Below are 19,805 nucleotides of genomic sequence, written 5' to 3'. Positions count from 1 at the left end.
CCTCTTCAATAAGCACCAATGATAGAGTTCCACTGGCAGACCATGTCTTAACATGGCCTCCACCATGTTTGGCAGATACTGAGATACTGTATGTGGTAAGCTTTGGTTGATGGGTTCTTCTTTTACTTCTCTATACTATTTCCTTCCCATCATTTTGGTACAAGTTAATTGTGGTTTCATCTGTATGAGAATCTAGTTTCAGAACCGGACAGGCCACCCCCCAACCCCCTCCCAACCACAGTCTGCTCTGGCTGTTCTGTTCTGCAGTGTTACCAGTGCTAAACCTTCTGTGTTTACATTTTTTCATTAAAATTTTATTTTCAATCATTTATTTATTTATTTAGTTATTTTTTTACCCATTTTCTCCCCAATTTGGATCACCAATTACCCAGCCCGACACTAGTAACACTAGCCCCTCCGACACTTGTGCAGCCAGCCAGCAACTCTTTTTATTTTTTATTTTTTTTGAGCCGCTCCTGATCACGGGGCAACTAGCGCGCCTGGAGGGAAGCGCTGTATACCTGGCTCCGATGCACCAGCCAGCAGACGCCAGTGTCGGCCAGCACTCCACTAAAGTGATGTGGGGAGAGAGCGCCATCTATTCACCCTGGAGAGAGCAAGGCTAGTTGTGCTCTTTTGGTGCCCGGCTGCCGATGGCTAGCACCATGACCAGCGATCCTCTGGTCACTTTTTTAAGTAAAGAATTCTGCATTTGTCTAGTTTTCCCTTTGTCTTTCAGGCCTTTTGGTGGTGATGAGCTTGCCAGTGCCTTCCTTCATCTACAATCTACCTGATTATTGATTTGGCCACTCCTAGAGTCACTGCTTTCTCTCTTTCGTCTCTTTCGTTTCGTTCATAAGTTCGTTTTCAGTCTATTGAAGGCCTCCTTCACTTGCATTCACTTGTGGACCATTCAGAATTCCCCAGAATTCAGGAGTTCCCACGACCAAATATGAATTCAACACTTGTAATCAACTCCAGACCTTTTCATCTCCTTAATTTCTCATTAGATGATGAGGGAACGGAACGCTTTGGTGTAATACGGCTTATCCGTCAACTGTCCAATTACTTTTGAGCCTGTGAAAATTGAGATGCAGTAATTTTGTTAAAAATGGAGAAAATTAAAAGTCTACAGTTCAATCACACCTCGGTTTCTTCATTTGAAGCCTGCCGAGATGGTGTACTGAGGCCAGATGACCAGCATTGTCACTTCTGGGCCCGACAGTATGTGAGAGAGTCCAGTTAAAATAGCTGATAAGCATCTAATCTGGTAGACGTTCACAGCCGTTAGCTTTGATATATAATAAGTTCCTTTATTGTTGTGCTGTCATGCTGTGGCAGGCCCTGGAGAGACAGAAACGCAATCTTGGACATTTCGCCACACCCTGTTTCACTTCCTCAATTATGATTGGCAGTTGTTCAGAAGTGCTGATAACTTTGTTTTTCAGTCATAGCATCGCATCTCTGCCCATGGCCCTGTTTGTACAACCACCCGTTATTGGCCCTCGGAGTGTGAAAGCGGAGCCAGAGTTGGCGATCACAGGCTTGTTTATGAGAAGACCTGTTACACTCTCGAAGAAGACAAATTTCCTCTGTGTTTAGCAGCGCGCCACACCCTCAGGTCTGGTGTCGAGCTCCAGTGCTCTGAGAGTGGCAGGCAGAGGCACAAAGAGGGGCCTGTGCTCGCAGCCAATTAGCAGAGAGCACAGCTCACTCCGGAAACGATGCTCAGCATGCGGGCTGGGACTGTTGGAGAGAAACGCCGCCACCTGGTGGTAGAAATGTGCCACAGCAAAGGCCGCAGCCAGACAGACAGACATGTTTTATCTAAACTGACATCAGCCTTGGCCTTTTTCTTATTTATGGCTCTTAGCTTTCCATCCAGAGAGACACTATCTGGTTCCTGAATCGCTCCATGTTGTATGATCACTTTCACAGTCATGCAGCCCTGACATCATGTGGCTCTAATGCACAATTCAGTTAACTTTAATAACGGTGAACTCTCTTCAGTTTTGGGAGTTTATTAATATCACATGTCTGGCTTTCACTTTGATCAGATATTTCGGATTCAGCTCATGATAACCGACAGTAGAAACTGCAGGCATGTGTGTTTACAAAATGAACGTTTCAGAATAGAAGGACGTTTCGCCCTCTAGTGGTCACAGTGAAGCGATACTCTAGTAAACAGTTGAATTTTAAAAAAAAAATTATCACTGTACAGTGTACAGCAAAATGTGTCCTCCGCATTTGACCCATCTGTGGTAGTGAACACACACACACACACACACACACACACACACACACACACACACACACACACACTGGTGAACTAGGGGCAGTGAGCACACACACACCCAGAGCAGTGGGCAGCCAACTCCAGCGCCCGGGGAGCAGAGAGGGTGAAGGGCCTTGCTCAAGGGCCCAACAGTGACAGCTTGCCGAGCCCGGGAATCGAACCCACAACCCTGTTATCGATAGCCTGGAGCTCTAACCACAATGAGCCACCACTGCCCCTGTTGTATATATATATGTGTGTGTGTGTGTGTGTGTGTGTGTGTGTTTTTTTTCTTTTGGAAGATGTTTGTATTTTAAAAATAAATAAATAAATAAGACCCTCAGAATAATACCCTTTATTGTTTATCCAAGGTGTGTACTCCAGTAAAACCCCATATTATACCTACAATAGAGAGTAGTAGACTCGTAATCCATGGGAGAGGTTGGTCGACCACCAAGTCTTTGGATAGAGTTTCACGCCCAAAGCCAAGCGGATGTTGGAAACAGTCCTGTCTGACTCTGTGTTTGTGTGTGTTTTGTTGGTGTAGGAGACCCGTGATCCCTCAGCTGTGCTGTGGCTGGATGAGATTCAGGAGGCCATTCTGAAGGCCAACAAGGACACAGAGGAGGCCCTACAGTGTAAGACTGCATTTAAACCAGCTGTTTCTAACCATCAGCGTCATCCCGTCTCGAGTGGTGTTGTGATTTTATCATTATTTGAGTTACAATTAATAAAATTGAACATGCAGGAGATCAAAGCATCTTCTAATGTAGGGTAACGTAACACAATTAATGTTATATATTTAAATAGGACCTGCTTTTGGGCGTCTTCTCAAATTTTCTCGAATCTTTAGCTAAAAGTAGCTTATTATTACAGTTTTAGTCACTTTTGTAGTGGCTCTAATCAATAGTTGATTTTAATGCATCCTTACAACTAAGCCTCAGCAAATTACACACCTATGCAAATGTTTGTGGACACCCCTTTTAATGAATGCAGTCAGCTTCTTTAAGTTGCACCTGTTGCTGACACACATACACAGCTTGTATAGTCCCACTAGAGAAGTCCTGCCAATAGAACAGGACTGGCACCATGTTTAAAGCCATGCCTGGGCTAGAGGGGTATAAAGCCCCCCAGCATTGAGCTGTGGAGCAGTGGAAGAACTGTGTTCTCTGGAATGATGGTGGAGGAGCTCCATCCAGTACTTTTGGGATGGGATGAGGTGGTGATCCTAATTTCACTAATGCTCTGGTTGCTGAATGCAATCAGATCCTCACCACAAAGCTCCTCCAACACCTAGTAGAAAGCTTTCTTCCCTGGACAGTAGAGACAGTTACTCCAACAAAAGCAGGATAAAAACGATGAACAAGCAAGCGTCCCAATACTTTTGTCTATATAGTGTACCAAAGACGGCTCTTGTTTTCATAAAGAAGTAATTTTGGGTTGGTCTCTGATTTCTCTTTGATGCCCCCAGCCGTGACATAAATTAACCACACCAGGCATTAGATGATTAACTAAAGTTTTTATGTATTTTTATGTAAATTATTTTGACTGTTTTTCTGAGCAAATCAGCATTTAATAGTTTTTTTATATCATTTTCTCCTGTGCCTAAACTTTGCTCTTTACTGAGAATGTATTTATCCACAGTCTCTCAGGCAATCCAGGCTATTAACGAGGCTGTGGACAGTGGAGATGCGTCCCAGACACTGGCTGCCCTGCGAGCTCCTGGCGCCAGCCTGTATGGGGTGACCCCAGAATGTGCACAGACCTACCAGCAAGACCTGGTCAAAATTAAGGAGGACAAGAAGTCTGAGGGTAGGAGAGATGTTAATTTCGTAGCATAAGTACTGTCCATCACTGTAAATGACCACTGTAAATTGGGATAGACCTGAAAGCTGTGGCTGTTTTCCTTAGGTGATAACGGCAGTGAGTGGATGAAGCACTGGGTGAAGGGAGGTCATAACTATTATTACAACCTGAAGACTAATGAGGGCACTTGGGACGAGCCGACTGAGTTTGTGCAGAACAACACGCAGCTGAATAAGGACGAAATCCAGGTGAGTGCTGATACGAGACCGCTCACAAAAGCAGCTTTACTGGAGTAGGAATGGCGATACAGGGTTTTTACATGTACTGCGTCTGAACGGTGGCAATTACCTGCACGTGCTGGTCATTCATACCTACAGAGTTTGCACTGTGGAGTGATACAGTGGACTTAATGTCATAAATGGCACTGGTTATAGGCAACTTCTGCAGACGTTACTTTTCAAAAAGGATAAACGGTCAAAAAAACAGTACCAATATATTTTTAACAGGACATTAAAAAATATATATTTATCATGTAAATTATACAATTTTTAAATGTATGCATGACATGAGAGTAAATGCAGTCAGTATTTCAGTTTTCTTTCCTCAAGATTGTTAATCAGGGTGTAAAGATGAATATTAAGTTAGAGTCATAAATAGGATTGCACTTATAGAAATTGTGGGGCAGGTGATTTGATATAGGATATTTTTATAATACACACACACACACACACTATAGAAACCCAAATACCAGCACATTCACCCACTATAAACCAGTTATTATTATTATTATTATTACCACAGATATCAGTCCAGAGTGTGTACCACCACACACACACACACACACACACACACACACACACACACACACACACACACAGAGGAAGTGATTAGACTGCAGTGTTGTAAAGGAGCTGGGAGCTGATTGGTCAGGGAGGAGAGTCAGACTGGATTATAAGATATTAAACACTATAAAAGTCATTTTAAGAAAAAAAAATTACTGATCGGATTAATCAGCAGCTCGTCTGATCTAGACTGTGGAGCTGGATTATTATTTATACACACAGAGATCAGATCGGTTTAGGCTGATACTCAGCATTAAGAGACTCTGATCAAGGGAGGATCAGATCAGGTGAGGATCAGATCAGGTGGGCAACATGACATCTCTTGTACATCTCTTGGCTTCACTAATGCCTGTATATCTGTTCTTCACTAGTCCGTTGTATCAGGAGTGACTGCAGCCTACAACCGCGAGCAGCTATGGTTGGCCAATGAGAGCCTGATCGCTAAGCTGCAGGCCCGTTGCCGTGGTTACCTGGTGAGGCGAGGTATGAAAGAGCGTCTCGACTTCCTGAAAACCCAAGATCCAGCCATTAAATGCATTCAGGTGAGTCCTGGCCTTTATTCTGCTGTGACCAAAGAACTACATGCGTCAAATTAAAGAGCCTAGGAAAGCACTGCAGGCTGTATCCTTGATAAAGTATCCTCAAAGAGTCGTAGAACATGTAGCCATGTGTTGCACTCCCACATGGAGTCCGTATGTCATTGATGGTGAGAAGTTTGTATTGACTCAATATGATCTACAGGCCCACTGGAAGGGTTACAAAGAGAGGAAGACGTTTAACGAGAGAAAGCAGTACTTGAAGGACCACACGGAGGATGCTGTCAAGGTATGTAGCCGTGAAGTCTTGAATGATATGAAAGACTCGGATGAGGATGATTCAGTTGAGTGATAATAGGGCTGTTATTCCTCAACCAACTAAGCTTGTTTTTATACTGCGTTCATAACGTCCTCAGATCCAGTCAATGGTTAGGATGCAGCAGGCTCGCAAGAAGTACAGAGACCGGCTGAAGTATTTCAAGGACCATGTGAGTAACTCTTTCCTCTGCGTTGGTTGTTGAACCTTTATGATTTTTTTATTTCAGATGGCAAAATAACATCTACAGATGCATTTGTCTTTCTTTGATCACTTGTTTTATCTTGTGTTGTTTTGAATCTCAGATCGATGATGTGGTGAAAATACAAGCTTTCATCAGAGCCAATAAAGCCAGGGATGACTACAAGACTCTCAGTAAGGGCCATGCTATTCTGCAATTCATGCTGTTCTGTTGTTCGAGTGTAAATCAAGACTTTTCAGGAAAGGAATTCATCATACATTTATATTTATATATATATATATATATATATATATATATATATATATATATATATATATATATATATATATATATACATACTGAATTAGACACTTACATCATACATTTATTTATTTATATATATATATATATATATACACATACTGAATTAGACACTGAATTGTGACATCATAGCTTTTACAAGCTAATTTTAAGTATTTTGGAATAGGGATGTCTCGATCAGGCTATTTTGCCCCCCTGATCCGAGTCTCTTAATGCTGAATATCAACTGGTAACGATCCAATCTTTCTGTTTGGATAAATAATCCAGCTCCACAGTTTAGATCAGATGAGCTGCTGATTAATTGGTTCAGTAAATCTCTTTATTTTCAGTCTCAGTTTCTATAATCAGACTTTCTGGACTGACTGATTTAGTTTAGTCGAGACTTTTCTTAAAATTATATTTTATACTGTTTAATATCTTATAATCCAGTCTGACTCTCCTCCCTCCTGACCAATCAGCTCCCAGCTCCTTTACAACACTGCAGTCTGATCACTTCCTGTGTGTATGTGTGTGTGTGTGTGTGTAGTGGTACACACTCTGGACTGATATCTGTAGTTGTTGGTCTGCTGGTGTGTAATAACTGGTTTATAGTGGGGGAATGTGCTGTGTGTGGTTTCTGTAGCATGTGTGTATTAGCATTAGTGTTAGTGGTTTTTCAGTGCTGGTTTATGAACAGAAGAAGGCGAAAGGTTCTGCAGTTCTCCAGCCAGTAAAACGTATTGTTTCATGGATGGTTTCATATTCCACTGTAAAATAGCTCCACACTGCAGAACCTCAACTCCTTTATTAATCTTCTGAGAATGATAATGTCTGTTAATGGTGCTTTGGGGGCTCTAGGTGGCACTCTGAACACAGCGGTAAAAACAAAGACTGATACTTTCCAGTCAAATATGCCTGGATCGGACCAGGACATCCCTATTTTGGGGAAAACTGTGTTTTTGAAGGTTAAATCACATACTGTGATTCTCTGTTTACAGTATTTTGGCCTGTAAATGAAGCATTCTGGATATTTTAGATAATTGGGTAATTGGATAGATTTTAGATTGTAAAATTGTAATTGTAACTTTATGCTTTTTAGCTTTGTCAGTCATTTTTAGAAGCATCTACAACTGGATCCTTCTTTGTATTTACAGCTTTGTAGCTTCCAACCAATTATTTGACACCTATAGAGTTTGCACATGACTAACATATTGGAATCAAACTTGGATTACAAAAAAATCCATACATCTTTACATTGTGTTCTGCTCTTCCCACGCAGTCAATGCGGACGATCCACCAATGGCCGTTGTCCGTAAGTTTGTGCACCTGCTGGACCACAGTGACCAGGACTTCCAGGAAGAGCTTGAACTGATGCGTCTGAGAGAGGAAGTGATCACCAACATCCGCTCCAACCAGCAGCTGGAGAACGACCTTAACCTGATGGACATCAAGATCGGCCTGCTGGTGAAGAACAAAATCACCCTGCAGGAGGTGGTCTCCCACAGCAAGAAGCTGACCAAGAAGAACAAGGGCGAGCTGTCCAACCTCATGATGATGAACAAGCAGAAGGGAGGACTGAAGGCTCTCAGCAAAGAGAAGAGGGAGAAGCTGGAGGCCTATCAGTACCTTTTCTACCTGTTACAGGTGTGTTCACATCCATCATGGAAACAAAGTTGACTCTTCATAGACTCTTGAAAACTAGGTGCTCTAAAAGGTTCTTTGAGTGATACCATACAAGAACCACTTTCTGGGTCTGTTGGGCCATGTTAAGTCAGTTTCTGTTCTGGAGAGCCCAGTCAGCACAGTTTGGAGATCTCTTGCTCAAACACTCTTGGTGCAATTTGACACGTAAGTACCAGGTTCAGTCCAGCCCTCCAGGACTGGAATTAAATGAACTCCCTAAAGGTTTCATACCGACTTAAAGGTGCTTTCCAGAACCTTTACATTTTAAAACCAGCAGACTCCGAGTTGCTCAGCAGTCTAATGTGCTGTAACTATGGCCCGGGGTCACTAGAGTCCTAGAGAGCACAACTGGCTTTTCTCCGGGTGGACAGATGGCACTCCCTCCTCTCATCACCCTTAAGCGATCTTGGTGTCTATTAGCATTTTTGGTCATTTTAAAAAGAGGCAGTGGCTGGCTTTGCATGTATCAGAGCAGATGTGCTTACCCTCCTAGTGTTGGAAGCATTGCTAGTGCTAGAGGGAGCTCTAAATGTGTGACAAACATGTACACACACATTCATATATATATATATTTCATATAGAATATTTAAAATGGCAATCCACAGAGATCCCTACTAATCACAATCTAGCCTTTGTTAAGAGATTATGCTCAAAAGTAAAGGTATAATGCTCTGTAACATCTCTGAACCATAAATTCAATGTTCAGTCCTGGATCACATGTGTAGGTTTGACACTAGTTGGCCAGTTGGTCACATAAGCAGTTTACTGAATCCTTTATTTTTCACACTGAATCGTTTATTTTTGACACTGAATCACGTAGGGTAGGTACGGAATCGTGTAGGGTAGGTAAGGAATCGTTTAGGGTAGGTACGAAATCGTGTAGGGTAGGTAAGGAATCGTGTAGGGTAGGTACGAAATCGTGTAGGGTAGGTACGGAATCGTGTAGGGTAGGTACGGAATCGTGTAGGGTAGGTACGGAATCGTGTAGGGTAGGTACGAAATCGTGTAGGGTAGGTACGGAATCGTGTAGGGTAGGTACGGAATCGTGTAGGGTAGGTACGGAATCGTGTAGGGTAGGTACAGAATCGTGTAGGGTAGGTACGGAATCGTGTAGGGTAGGTACAGAATCGTGTAGGGTAGGTACGGAATCGTGTAGGGTAGGTACGGAATCGTTTATTTTTGATACTGAATCTTTTTAGTGTAGGTATGAAATCTTTTTTGTGTAGGTACGGAATCCATTAATGTAGGTACTGAATCCAGTAGTGTAGTGCTACTGAATCACTTAATGTAGATACTTTGTAGAAACCCGTGACTACAGGATCCAGGACTAGAACCTGTGTTCGAGGACTGCAAAATGACGCGTTCAGGGCAATATGGCTTTACTTGTTTAATTGTACCATGAAAGGAGAAATCACCTTCACTCTTGTTGAGAAACTCTGAAGTAAATGCAGTCTTTCTTACCTTTTCCCAGACTAATCCCACCTACTTGGCCAAGCTGATCTTCCAGATGCCCCAGAACAAGTCCACCAAGTTCATGGACTCTGTGATTTTCACGTTATACAACTACGCCTCCAACCAGCGTGAAGAGTACCTGCTGCTTAAGCTCTTCAAAACAGCACTGCAGGAGGAAATCAAGTAAGGTCCCACCGACACGCAGTCATGTTTCAGCCTGTGGATGAGAATTGCATTGTTTACTTTAATGAACGAGTCAGTAGATCACCACTAATGTTTGCCATGTTTGAACAGATCTAAAGTGGACCAGATCCAGGAGATTGTAACTGGAAACCCCACAGTCATAAAGATGGTGGTGAGCTTCAACAGAGGAGCTCGGGGTCAGAACGCCCTGAGGCAGATTCTGGCTCCCGTTGTAAAAGAAATTATGGACGACAAGACGCTAAACATCAAAACTGACCCAGTGGACATTTACAAGAGCTGGGTGAATCAGATGGAGTCTCAAACAGGAGAAGCCAGGTGAGAATTATAATTTCAGCAGATATTTAGCATAAATCTGCATGTTGACATTGACTAATGATGACGGATGATATCAAATAATACGTGTAAAAAGAGTTTGAGGACTAAGAGGGAGAAAATTCCTCTTTATTTTGTAAAAACCTTGTATCTCCATTTTTTTTGATAACTTTTTGACATAATTTGAATCTCTCATGATGAATTGACCAATAGAAATGCTCCAAAATGACTTGCCATACATTGACTTCCAAAGAAAGTGAAGTTTCCAGATTTTGGATTTTGGGTCCAAATATGCAACAACTTTGCATCCCTCTGCCCTGTACAGCAAACTGCCTTACGACGTCACTCCTGAGCAAGCAATGAGCCACGAGGAGGTTCGCAACCGGCTGGAGGCGTCCATCAAAAACATGCGCACTGTTACAGACAAGTTCCTGTCGGCCATTGTCGTATCTGTTGACAAAATCCCGTGAGTAGACACCACTGGGATGTATCCTGGTCTTGCGTGTGTGTGTGTGTGTGTATTTGTATTTGTGTGTATGAGAGGGATTTCCGTCTCCACTGTGTTGTCTGCCTTTACCCATCACCCTCTGTAATACATCAGCCTATAATGTATGAAAATGACCATTACCATGTTCCTATTTGAATATGCAAACGCCGGCCGGTTATATGACCTGCTTCTTTGTTCAGGCTGTGGGAGGAGGCCTCAGTGTTGCTGACAAACTGTCTGACTGGGACTGATTGTGTTCATCCACAGGTATGGGATGCGTTTCATTGCCAAGGTGCTGAAGGACACACTTCATGAGAAGTTCCCTGATGCCACTGAGGACGAGCTTTTGAAGGTTTGTGGTCAGAGGCATCTCGTAAATCACTGAGGACCTGCCTCTGCTTTGCTTAAGACAAATTCTAATGTTCTTTATTTTTCTTGGGACATCTTGGCATTTCTTCACTATAAGCACCACCTGGCTTAAATCTGTTCCTTTTGCATGCATGAAGGTGCCTGAAACACACTGTCTATCTATCTGTATAATATAAATATCGATATATATGAGAGTATCACAATGTTATGTTTTGCAATTCTGGATCGATTCTCAAAAACACGGTATCATTTTTTAAATTAATTATGTACATGCAAAGATTAGTGGCAGCTCTGATAACCCATCTAATGTCCATGTGGGGCCTGTGTGGCTAGCCCAATTGGGAACCAGGACCCCAATTTTGTCTATGGGTTGCACGTTGGCCCCACATATGGATGCCCACCAGGGTCAGCCATAAGATCAGGGGGAGTTAAACATGAGCCCCATCTGGGTTGTACACTGGATACTGGAGCATAATGGAACCCATGTAAGATTAAGATGTGGGCCCATTTGGGAAGCCCAACTGGGTCCCAGTGAAAACGCATGCACAAATTCACTTTTCAGAGCCCATGCCCACCTGGAACCCACCTAGGTCACATTCTACCCATGTAAGAGCCCCACATGAGCAGGTTGGCTGAGAGACGGTGATTCAATTACCCCAACCACTAGATAGCAGTGTTGTGCTCTTCAGGGAGTCCTGATTGGATTCGGAATTCTGATTGGATAAGAAAACACACCATTATTTGCGTAAAATCTGAGCTAAAGAAAATTAGATTTTTTATCCAATCCAAAATTTGGTTAAAAAATCGTAATATCGCCTTGCTTACATTGAATCGGAGCCCCTGTATTGTGGTATGTATCATAGGTTCTTGCCAATACGCTGCTCTATGGCACATGCAGATTAGGTCCATTCTCGGAGGGAATTGCAATCGGGACCCCCTGATGGAATCCTTTTGGGAGCCTTGCTATTATTTCTAATCTGCTGTGGTGCTCCTTGCTCCTCTCAATGCTGCCTCTGTCTCTGTCTCTGCGGCACCTTTCTCGCTCCATCTTCCCTTCTCCCAATCTCTCTCTTTCTCTCTCTCTCTCCTGGCTCCAGCTACCCTCTTTGTCCTTGCCTTCGCTGCTCTCTGGAGGCCTCTGCTCCTCTGTGCCTACCACACAAGGTGAGCCACACCCCTGTGCCACACTCTGTCATGCTCTCTGTCCTGTTTCCTGCACTGCCCTACAAACCTTATTAGAAAAGAATACAAATGAGACCCTTTTAAGGTTTTCTAGGCAGATTGTACAGTTAGTGAAGCTCACACTGCAAAACATGCAACATTGACATTGCTTGATTCCAATATGTGCATCATTTCCATGTTCATAAAATATGGCCTTTAATTCATGTATTTGTTTATTTAATTTGCATATTTTGACCTCACGAGTTCTCAACTACTTTCTTGTTCCTTTTTACTGGATTTATGTTCACCTGCATCTGTTCTAATGGATTCTGGAGCTTCTACAGTATAAACTCTGGGTTTAAATAATGGGATATAAATAATGGGATAAATAAGGGGTGTGGAAATGATGGACATGTATAATCAAGTAAGTTCAAGTCAATTCTTCATCGTCTGCAGTTTTTACAGCCCTTTTCTCTTTTTAGATTGTTGGAAACCTGCTGTATTATCGCTACATGAACCCTGCCATTGTGGCCCCCGATGCTTTCGACATCATTGACATGTCAGCTGGAGGTCAGCTGACCACTGACCAGCGTCGGAACCTGGGCTCCATCGCCAAAATGCTGCAGCACGCTGCCTCAAATAAGATGTTCCTCGGAGATAATGCCCATCTAAACCCCATCAATGAGTACCTCACAAACTCCTACCAGAAATTTAGGTAAAGGAGCTTCTTGGTCTGCTCAGATCATCTCGTTTGTTCTTTTCTTGCTGAAAAACATGAATGGCACGATTTGTCTGATGCTGTTATCCAGAAGGGCTTAAGGTCGATTTATGCTTCTGAGTCTGTGCCGTAGCCTGAGTAAGAGTTTCTGCCAGTGTGTTGGTGCATCTGCGTTGTTCTGCAGTTGCACTACAAACGATGGCTGCTGAAACTGAGCGTATTAGAAGGTTAATTTTCTGTGCTTGTCCAGCCACTGAGAGACATGGACGAGGAAATGCAGGTAGATCTGTGTACACACAATCCATGATCCATGCCACGATCATGTGGCATCAGGGTGCCACAAAGTGTAGTTACATTTCAGTGGGTTGTGGCATTGATTTGACGCAGAGGCATAAATTGGCCTTTACATGTGAATCATGTTACACAGGTAGGAGAATGTAGAGTTAAAAGTCTTGCCCAAGGACCAGGATTGGTGTAGCGTGGAGTGCTTTCTAGGCCTTAGAATCAAACCCCAGTCTGCCATGGTGAATGCAGTGCAGTTAGCCACTATGCTACACCATCCACCATTAAATAAAGAATGCTGAAAATGTATAAATGCTCAATAATACTATTACAATGATGAACAAAAATAAGCACTTATTACACCAATAAATGCACTTCATTAACAGTTGGTTATGGTTGCTTAACAACATTTATTTTTGTTAATATCCCAAATTCAATTGATGTGGTTGTTTCTATAAATACAGTATATAACAATTTTTTGACCTCAGCCTGAAACATGACTCCAATGCCATGACTATGCCCCAATACTCGCTTCTACAACCTCTTATTCCTTTCCCACAGACGCTTCTTTCTGGCAGCTTGCGACGTCCCGTCACTGGAGGAGAAATTTAACGTGGATCAGTACTCAGACCTGGTCACAGTGTCCAAGCCTGTTATTTATATCTCCATCGGCGAAATCATCAATACTCACACGGTATGTGTGTGAAGCACGTGGCAGCAGTCACACACATCCCCAGCAGTATTGAGCTATTTTCATGACTCAGTGGGTTGTTTTTGTTTCCCCCCCTGTGCCTTATCTCTCATAGCTCTTGCTAGATCACCAGGATGCCATCGCTCCGGAGCACAATGACCCCATTCATGAGCTGCTGGAGGATTTGGGAGAGGTGCCTACCATTGAAAGTCTAATAGGTGAGTTACTGAGGAAAGCTCCAGAACATGGTAACTGAGGAGTTGTTTACATGTGCTAATGACACTACAATTGCAGGTGAGAATCCACTGCCCCCTGATGACCCTAATAAGGAGATGATGGGCAAGACGGAGGTGTCCCTCACCCTTACCAACAAGTTTGATGTCCCTGGTGAAGCCAATGCTGAAATGGATGCCAAGACTCTTCTTCTGAAGTGTGTTCCACTTCTCACTGTTTTACATTACAGCAGGATTATGTATATATATATATAAGGGGATGCTCTCTAATGTTATTCGGGAGATCAAGCTTTTTTAAATTACCTCAGATGGTCAAGTTTTCATCATTACCATGAGGTCAGTTCAAACATGAAAATTGCTGAGGAAAGGAAGGTCACTCATGCTGGATTCACTACTGGAGTTCTGAAAACTGTTAAAGTCGTACATCTAGGCCAGTGGTCTTCAACCCTGCTCCTGGAGAGCAACCTTCCAGCAGACGTCAGATCTGACCCTAATCTAACTAATCACGGCCTTCAGAAGCCTTCTGATTGGCCAAATAGGGTATGATAGATGAGGGTTTGACTTTAAACCTACAGGAAGCTAGGCTGTAATATCTGAAGACCTCACCACATAAACCTAATCCAGCATAACTTTGGCTGCGGTTAATAATAATAAGATGATAAAACAGAATAATAACACTGTAAAATAAATTTCCTTTCAGCACCAAGAGGCTTATCGTAGATGTGATCAGGTTCCAACCCGGAGAAACGCTCTCTGAAATCCTGGAAACTGCTGCATCCCCAGAACAGGTAAACAGCACAGAAGAACATAAAGCTGCACAGCTAGTATAACCAGACATGCCCTTTACTAATACCTCCATTTATATGTGGCCCACAGGAGGTAGAGTACCAGCGTGCCATGCAGCGGCGAGCCATTCGCGATGCTAAAACTCCAGAGAAGATGAAGCAGGCCAAGCCAGTGGTGGACGACAGCCTCACCCTGCAAGGCAAGAAGGACAAGATCAAGAGCAACCTCCAGAGACTGGCAGAGCTGGGCAAAGTCCATCCAGAGAACAGATACCAGGATCTTATCAATGACATTGCTAAGGTATTATGTCTGAGATGCACTGATTTGTAGATCTTCAATGCTGCTGAAAAAAAACCCTGATAATGTACCTAAACGTTAAAAAATGAAGGTTCTTCATATGGTTCTTTGAGTGATGCCACTTTTGAAGAACCACTTTTGGTTCCAGTACTGTTTGTATTAGAGATTTAGGAGTGTGAAGAATCTTGTGAAGGTTGCTCAGACCTTAAAAAGGTCCTCACACACTCATATTTATCTTAAACATGTTTTTAATGGAGCTAAAAGTGGTTCTTCTATGGCAGATAAGTCGATGTACCCTATACAAACTCTTGTTGCATTTACGCAGGATATCAGAAATCAGAGGAGGTATCGTCAGAGAAGGAAGGCCGAGCTGGTGAAGCTTCAGCAGACCAATTCTGCCCTAAACTCAAAGACCAGTTTCTACAATGTGCAGATCGACTACTACAACCAGTACATCAAGACCTGCATGGACAATCTAGCCAGCAAGGGCAAGTAAGTGTGAATTCCCTCTGATTCTGTATGTGCTCTTAGAGAAAAGGCTTTTATTCTCTTCAAACTGATGTTACGGATTTTTTCTTATTTTTTTCTTAGGGTGTCGAAGAAGCCTGGAGATAACAAGGCCAAGAAGGGCAAGCAGGCGTCACAGAAGTACACAGCAGCCCGGCTGCATGAGAAGGGAGTGCTGATCGAGATTGAGGATGTTCAAACAAATCAGTGAGTTTTCACTGTTTTGGGTTTTCTGGGATTTTATTTATTTATTTACTTTTTTAGCATTTAGAAACAGGCTTTCAGACATACACAAAAATATTCAACATACTTAAAAATAACAATACAAATATTGTTTTAAATTATATTATATCTTATATCTAATATTTCATATAATATTATATAAAATATATACTTTTTTTTTCTTTTTTTTAATTTTTTTTTTTACAAATAAGCTGGCATGTATATTAACATAAAACCCTATAACATCCCTTTCAATTCCTTCCTCCTTTATATATTACATAATTATTCATATATTATACAAGAAAGAATGTGCTATTTCTTATAGTGAGAGAGACTTATTGTAGAATTGAATAAAAAATTTCATTATTTGTATATATGAAGACATTACATGAACGTTACTGCACTAGAATGTACAGTAAATATTTTTATTTAATATTTTTTATAATTCGTTTTTTCTAGTTTTATAATATATTTTTTTCCTCAATCCTTCACAGATTTAAGAATGTGCATTTTGAGATCTCCCCCTCTGAGGTTGTGGGAGTGTTTGAAATAAAGGCCAAGTTCATGGGAGTGCATTTGGAGACGCTAATGTTAGAATACCAGGTAATTATTCCCCCATTCTTTTAAATCCAATCATTTTATTTATGTGCACAGTCTTTTCTTGCATGCTGTTTTATTATATTTTCTAATTCTGCAAATCATTCAAATATTCGCATAATTGTTTATGATCACTGACCTCCACATTGCTAATGTAAAATGCATTGTTTTTAATTGCAGGATCTTCTGCAGTTACAGTACGAGGGAGTGGCAGTCATGAAACTCTTTGACCGAGCCACCGTCAACGTCAACCTGCTCATTTTCCTGCTTAATAAGAAATTTTACGGCAAATAGAAGAGACTCTGAGGGCTTTACAGACTGTTGCATATAAAGATATGCTCACACCACATAAACGCCTGCTCCTGCAGTTCTGTCATTTGTCTTTTCTGCACTACCTGGAAAGAAATACCATTGGTGCCTTGCTGTTAAGGGACGTTTCCCTAAATGCGCTGTCGAGGACGGTTCTACGGTTGCTGGAAACTTTCATAATTTGGTCAACGTTTAAACGTACCTGCGTTAGTTAGTTTTGCTTGCGTGAGCTTTCAGCACCATGTAAATGTAAAGAAAGGAAAAAAAAAGAAAGAATGCGTTTTGGTTAACGTTAAATTTTTATGCCTTGGGAGAACAGACCATGCTTCTTGGTATCCCTGTCCTGTAGGAAGGTTTCAGCTGGAGAACTCGACCCCTCTCGCTTTAGACAGCCAAAAATTTCTATTTATCAGAGGGATCTTTGTTACAGACTCTACTCAAAGTTTTGAAACGCAAACCTGGTTGTATTATCTTGTCAAATTGTAATTTATTGGAAAAAGTAGATATTTCCCTTCCCAGCTCTCAGAGGCTATATGCTGGATGGATTTTACGTTTACGTCCTTCTAATTTCTTAGCTGTTCTTTTTTTCTCTCATTTCATTTTATATTGCCTTAACTTGAATAAACTGAGTGAAAGATATTTTCATGTAATCTTGAGAGAACTTTTACATTCCTACTGTATGGTAGCCAAATGTGGACAGTCTTGTCCCAGTCGTTGCTTATTGCTCTCTGTCTTTGATAGAAAAATACAGTTACTGCTGGAAATGGAAGGGAAGTGTTGCATAATCATGCAAATCACCTTAGCTGTCTTTACTCATATCTATGTTGGCCACATGATTGTAGAATTCAAATGCTTTTTCAAGTAACTGTAGTAAATAGAGCCATCTGACTACTACCCATCTGATCCTCTCATCCGATTTCTTCATTAGTAGTCAGTTTGGCTTGGTTTTTCCTTTCTAAAAACTGCCACCACTTAACCAGCTTTTTCTTTCCACATGCATTCACTGTATATTGCCATCTCGACCGAACCTACGCCGGACTGCGTACTTAAATGTGAGCACTCAGATTTGTACAATTTTTTGTTTTGTTTTTGTTTTTTTTACCTTCCAGTATATTGCAATCTTTCCAAACGTCTGGTGTTAAATGGCCCCAGGAGCAACAAAACGATAAATACAACAAAACGTATAATTGAAAATAAATAAATAAATAAACAGGAAAATTTCTTTGCACCTTTTGTCTTTTGTCTAATTTTATTTATTTATTTGTTCTTTTCTTGTATCTGATTTTTCTTATTAGCATTACACAGATTTTTCCACGTGTTTATAAATGCAATGGCAATTTTGTGTTGATGTCACAGCCCTTACACCGTTTTCATCACCACCAGTACGTTTATTGTGGCTTATTGTAGAGAAACGTACTGGTGGTGATGAAAACTAGGGCTAGGGTTGTGACGTCTATAACACAAACATTGCCATTGCATTTATTAGCTGAAACAACCAGCAAACCTACATTGTCTTGTTTATGTAAATTAAAGATAAATCTAAAAATAAAAGTTTTAAAAAATGGCCTTCAGCAAAAAAAAATACTTAAATACATGTAATACTTAAAAAACAATGTATTAGAGGCCAAACAGGGTACTGTGACTATTTCATTAAATATTACCTGTCCTTTTTCAGCTATCTGCCTTCATTCACCACAACTTTGAACAATTCTGACTTGGTTTCTATTAAAATAAAACATTTTAGAGAAACATTTAAACACTGTTGACTTTGTTTATTAATTGAACCTCAAATTAATATGAGAAAAATAATATAATATATATATATATGTGTGTAAGTATACACTGTGTGCAGAATTATTAGGCAAATGAGTATTTTGATCACATCATCCTTTTTATACATGTTGTCCTACTCCAAGCTCTATAGGCTTGAAAGCCAACACTACCAATCAAGTAAATCAGGTGATGTCCATCTCTGTAATGTGAAGGGGTGTGGTCTAATGACATCAACACCTTATATAAGGTGTGCTTAATTATTATAACTTAATTATTCCTTTGGCAAAATGGGTCAGAAGAGAGATTTGACGGACTCTGAAAAGTCAGAAATTGTGAGACGTCTTGCAGAGGGATGCAGCAGTCTTGAAATTGCCAAACTTTTGAAGCGTGATCACCGAACAATCAAGCGTTTCATGGCAAATAGCCAACAGGGTCGCAAGAAACGTGTTGAAAAAAAAAGGTGCAAAATAACTGCCCATGAATTGAGGAAAATCAAGCGTGAAGCTGCCAAGATGCCATTTGCCACCAGTTTTGCCATATTTCAGAGCTGCAACGTTACTGGAGTATCAAAAAGCACAAGGTGTGCGATACTCAGGGACATGGCCAAGGTAAGGAAGGCTGAAAAACGACCACCTTTGAACAAGAAACATAAGATAAAACATCAAGACTGGGCCAAGAAATATCTTAAGACTGATTTTTCTGAGGTTTTATGGACTGATGAAATGCGAGTGACTCTTGATGGGCCAGGTGGATGGGCCCGAGGCTGGATCAGTGAAGGGCAGAGAGCTCCACTCCGACTCAGACACCAGCAAGGTGGAGGTGGGGTACTGGTATGGGCTGGTATCATCAAAGATGAACTTGTGGGACCTTTTCAGGTTGAGGATGGAGTGAAGCTCAACTCCCAGACCTATTGCCAGTTTCTGGAAGACACCTTCTTCAAGCAGTGGTACAGAAAGAAGTCGGTCTCGTTCAAGAAAACCATGATTTTCATGCAGGACAATGCTCCATCACATGCATCCAAATACCCCACAGCGTGGCTGGCCAGTAAGGGTCTAAAAGAAGAGAAAATGATGACATGGCCCCCTTGTTCACCTGATCTGAACCCCATAGAGAACCTGTGGTCCCTCATAAAATGTGAGATCAACAGGGAGGGAAAACAGTCCACCTCTCTGAACAGTGTCTGGGAGGCTGTGGTGTCTGCTGCACGCAATGCTGATCATAAACAGATCAAGCAACTGACAGAATCTCTGGATGGAAGGCTTTTGAGTGTCATGGTAAAGAAAGGTGGCTATATTGGTCACTGATTTGTTTGTGGTTTTGTTTTTGAATGTCAGAAATGTTTATTTCTGAATGTTATATTGGTTTACCTGGTGAAAATAAACAAGTGAGATGGGTATATATTTGTTTTTTATGAATTAATTTTCTAATAATTCTGCACAGTAATGGTTACCTGCACAAACCGATAT

At 41.5% G+C, this 19,805-nt stretch overlaps 1 protein-coding gene across 1 annotated transcript in view; it reads left to right on the top strand.

Moving 5' to 3' along the window:
* Positions 1 to 17,794, top strand: part of iqgap1 (IQ motif containing GTPase activating protein 1) — a 63,397-nt gene extending 45,603 nt beyond the window's left edge. Inside the window, exons 16-37 of the mRNA XM_072671813.1 lie at positions 2,823 to 2,913; positions 3,920 to 4,087; positions 4,187 to 4,329; positions 5,295 to 5,465; positions 5,665 to 5,748; positions 5,876 to 5,947; positions 6,081 to 6,150; positions 7,536 to 7,900; positions 9,411 to 9,574; positions 9,686 to 9,910; positions 10,233 to 10,373; positions 10,662 to 10,746; positions 12,407 to 12,639; positions 13,486 to 13,618; positions 13,731 to 13,833; positions 13,910 to 14,045; positions 14,549 to 14,636; positions 14,725 to 14,934; positions 15,257 to 15,423; positions 15,523 to 15,645; positions 16,155 to 16,263; positions 16,438 to 17,794. Coding sequence (XP_072527914.1) covers positions 2,823 to 2,913; positions 3,920 to 4,087; positions 4,187 to 4,329; positions 5,295 to 5,465; positions 5,665 to 5,748; positions 5,876 to 5,947; positions 6,081 to 6,150; positions 7,536 to 7,900; positions 9,411 to 9,574; positions 9,686 to 9,910; positions 10,233 to 10,373; positions 10,662 to 10,746; positions 12,407 to 12,639; positions 13,486 to 13,618; positions 13,731 to 13,833; positions 13,910 to 14,045; positions 14,549 to 14,636; positions 14,725 to 14,934; positions 15,257 to 15,423; positions 15,523 to 15,645; positions 16,155 to 16,263; positions 16,438 to 16,551 — 3,195 coding nt within the window. The 3' untranslated portion in view covers positions 16,552 to 17,794. The remainder of the gene's footprint in view (positions 1 to 2,822; positions 2,914 to 3,919; positions 4,088 to 4,186; positions 4,330 to 5,294; positions 5,466 to 5,664; positions 5,749 to 5,875; positions 5,948 to 6,080; positions 6,151 to 7,535; positions 7,901 to 9,410; positions 9,575 to 9,685; positions 9,911 to 10,232; positions 10,374 to 10,661; positions 10,747 to 12,406; positions 12,640 to 13,485; positions 13,619 to 13,730; positions 13,834 to 13,909; positions 14,046 to 14,548; positions 14,637 to 14,724; positions 14,935 to 15,256; positions 15,424 to 15,522; positions 15,646 to 16,154; positions 16,264 to 16,437) is intronic.
* The last annotated feature ends 2,011 nt before the right edge of the window (positions 17,795 to 19,805 follow it).

The sequence above is a fragment of the Salminus brasiliensis genome, chromosome 25, assembly GCF_030463535.1.
Source record: "Salminus brasiliensis chromosome 25, fSalBra1.hap2, whole genome shotgun sequence".
NCBI classification, from domain to species: Eukaryota; Metazoa; Chordata; class Actinopteri; order Characiformes; family Bryconidae; genus Salminus; species Salminus brasiliensis.
The sequence above is the reverse complement of the archived record's forward strand: the minus strand, read 5'-3'. Positions and strand labels throughout refer to the sequence as shown.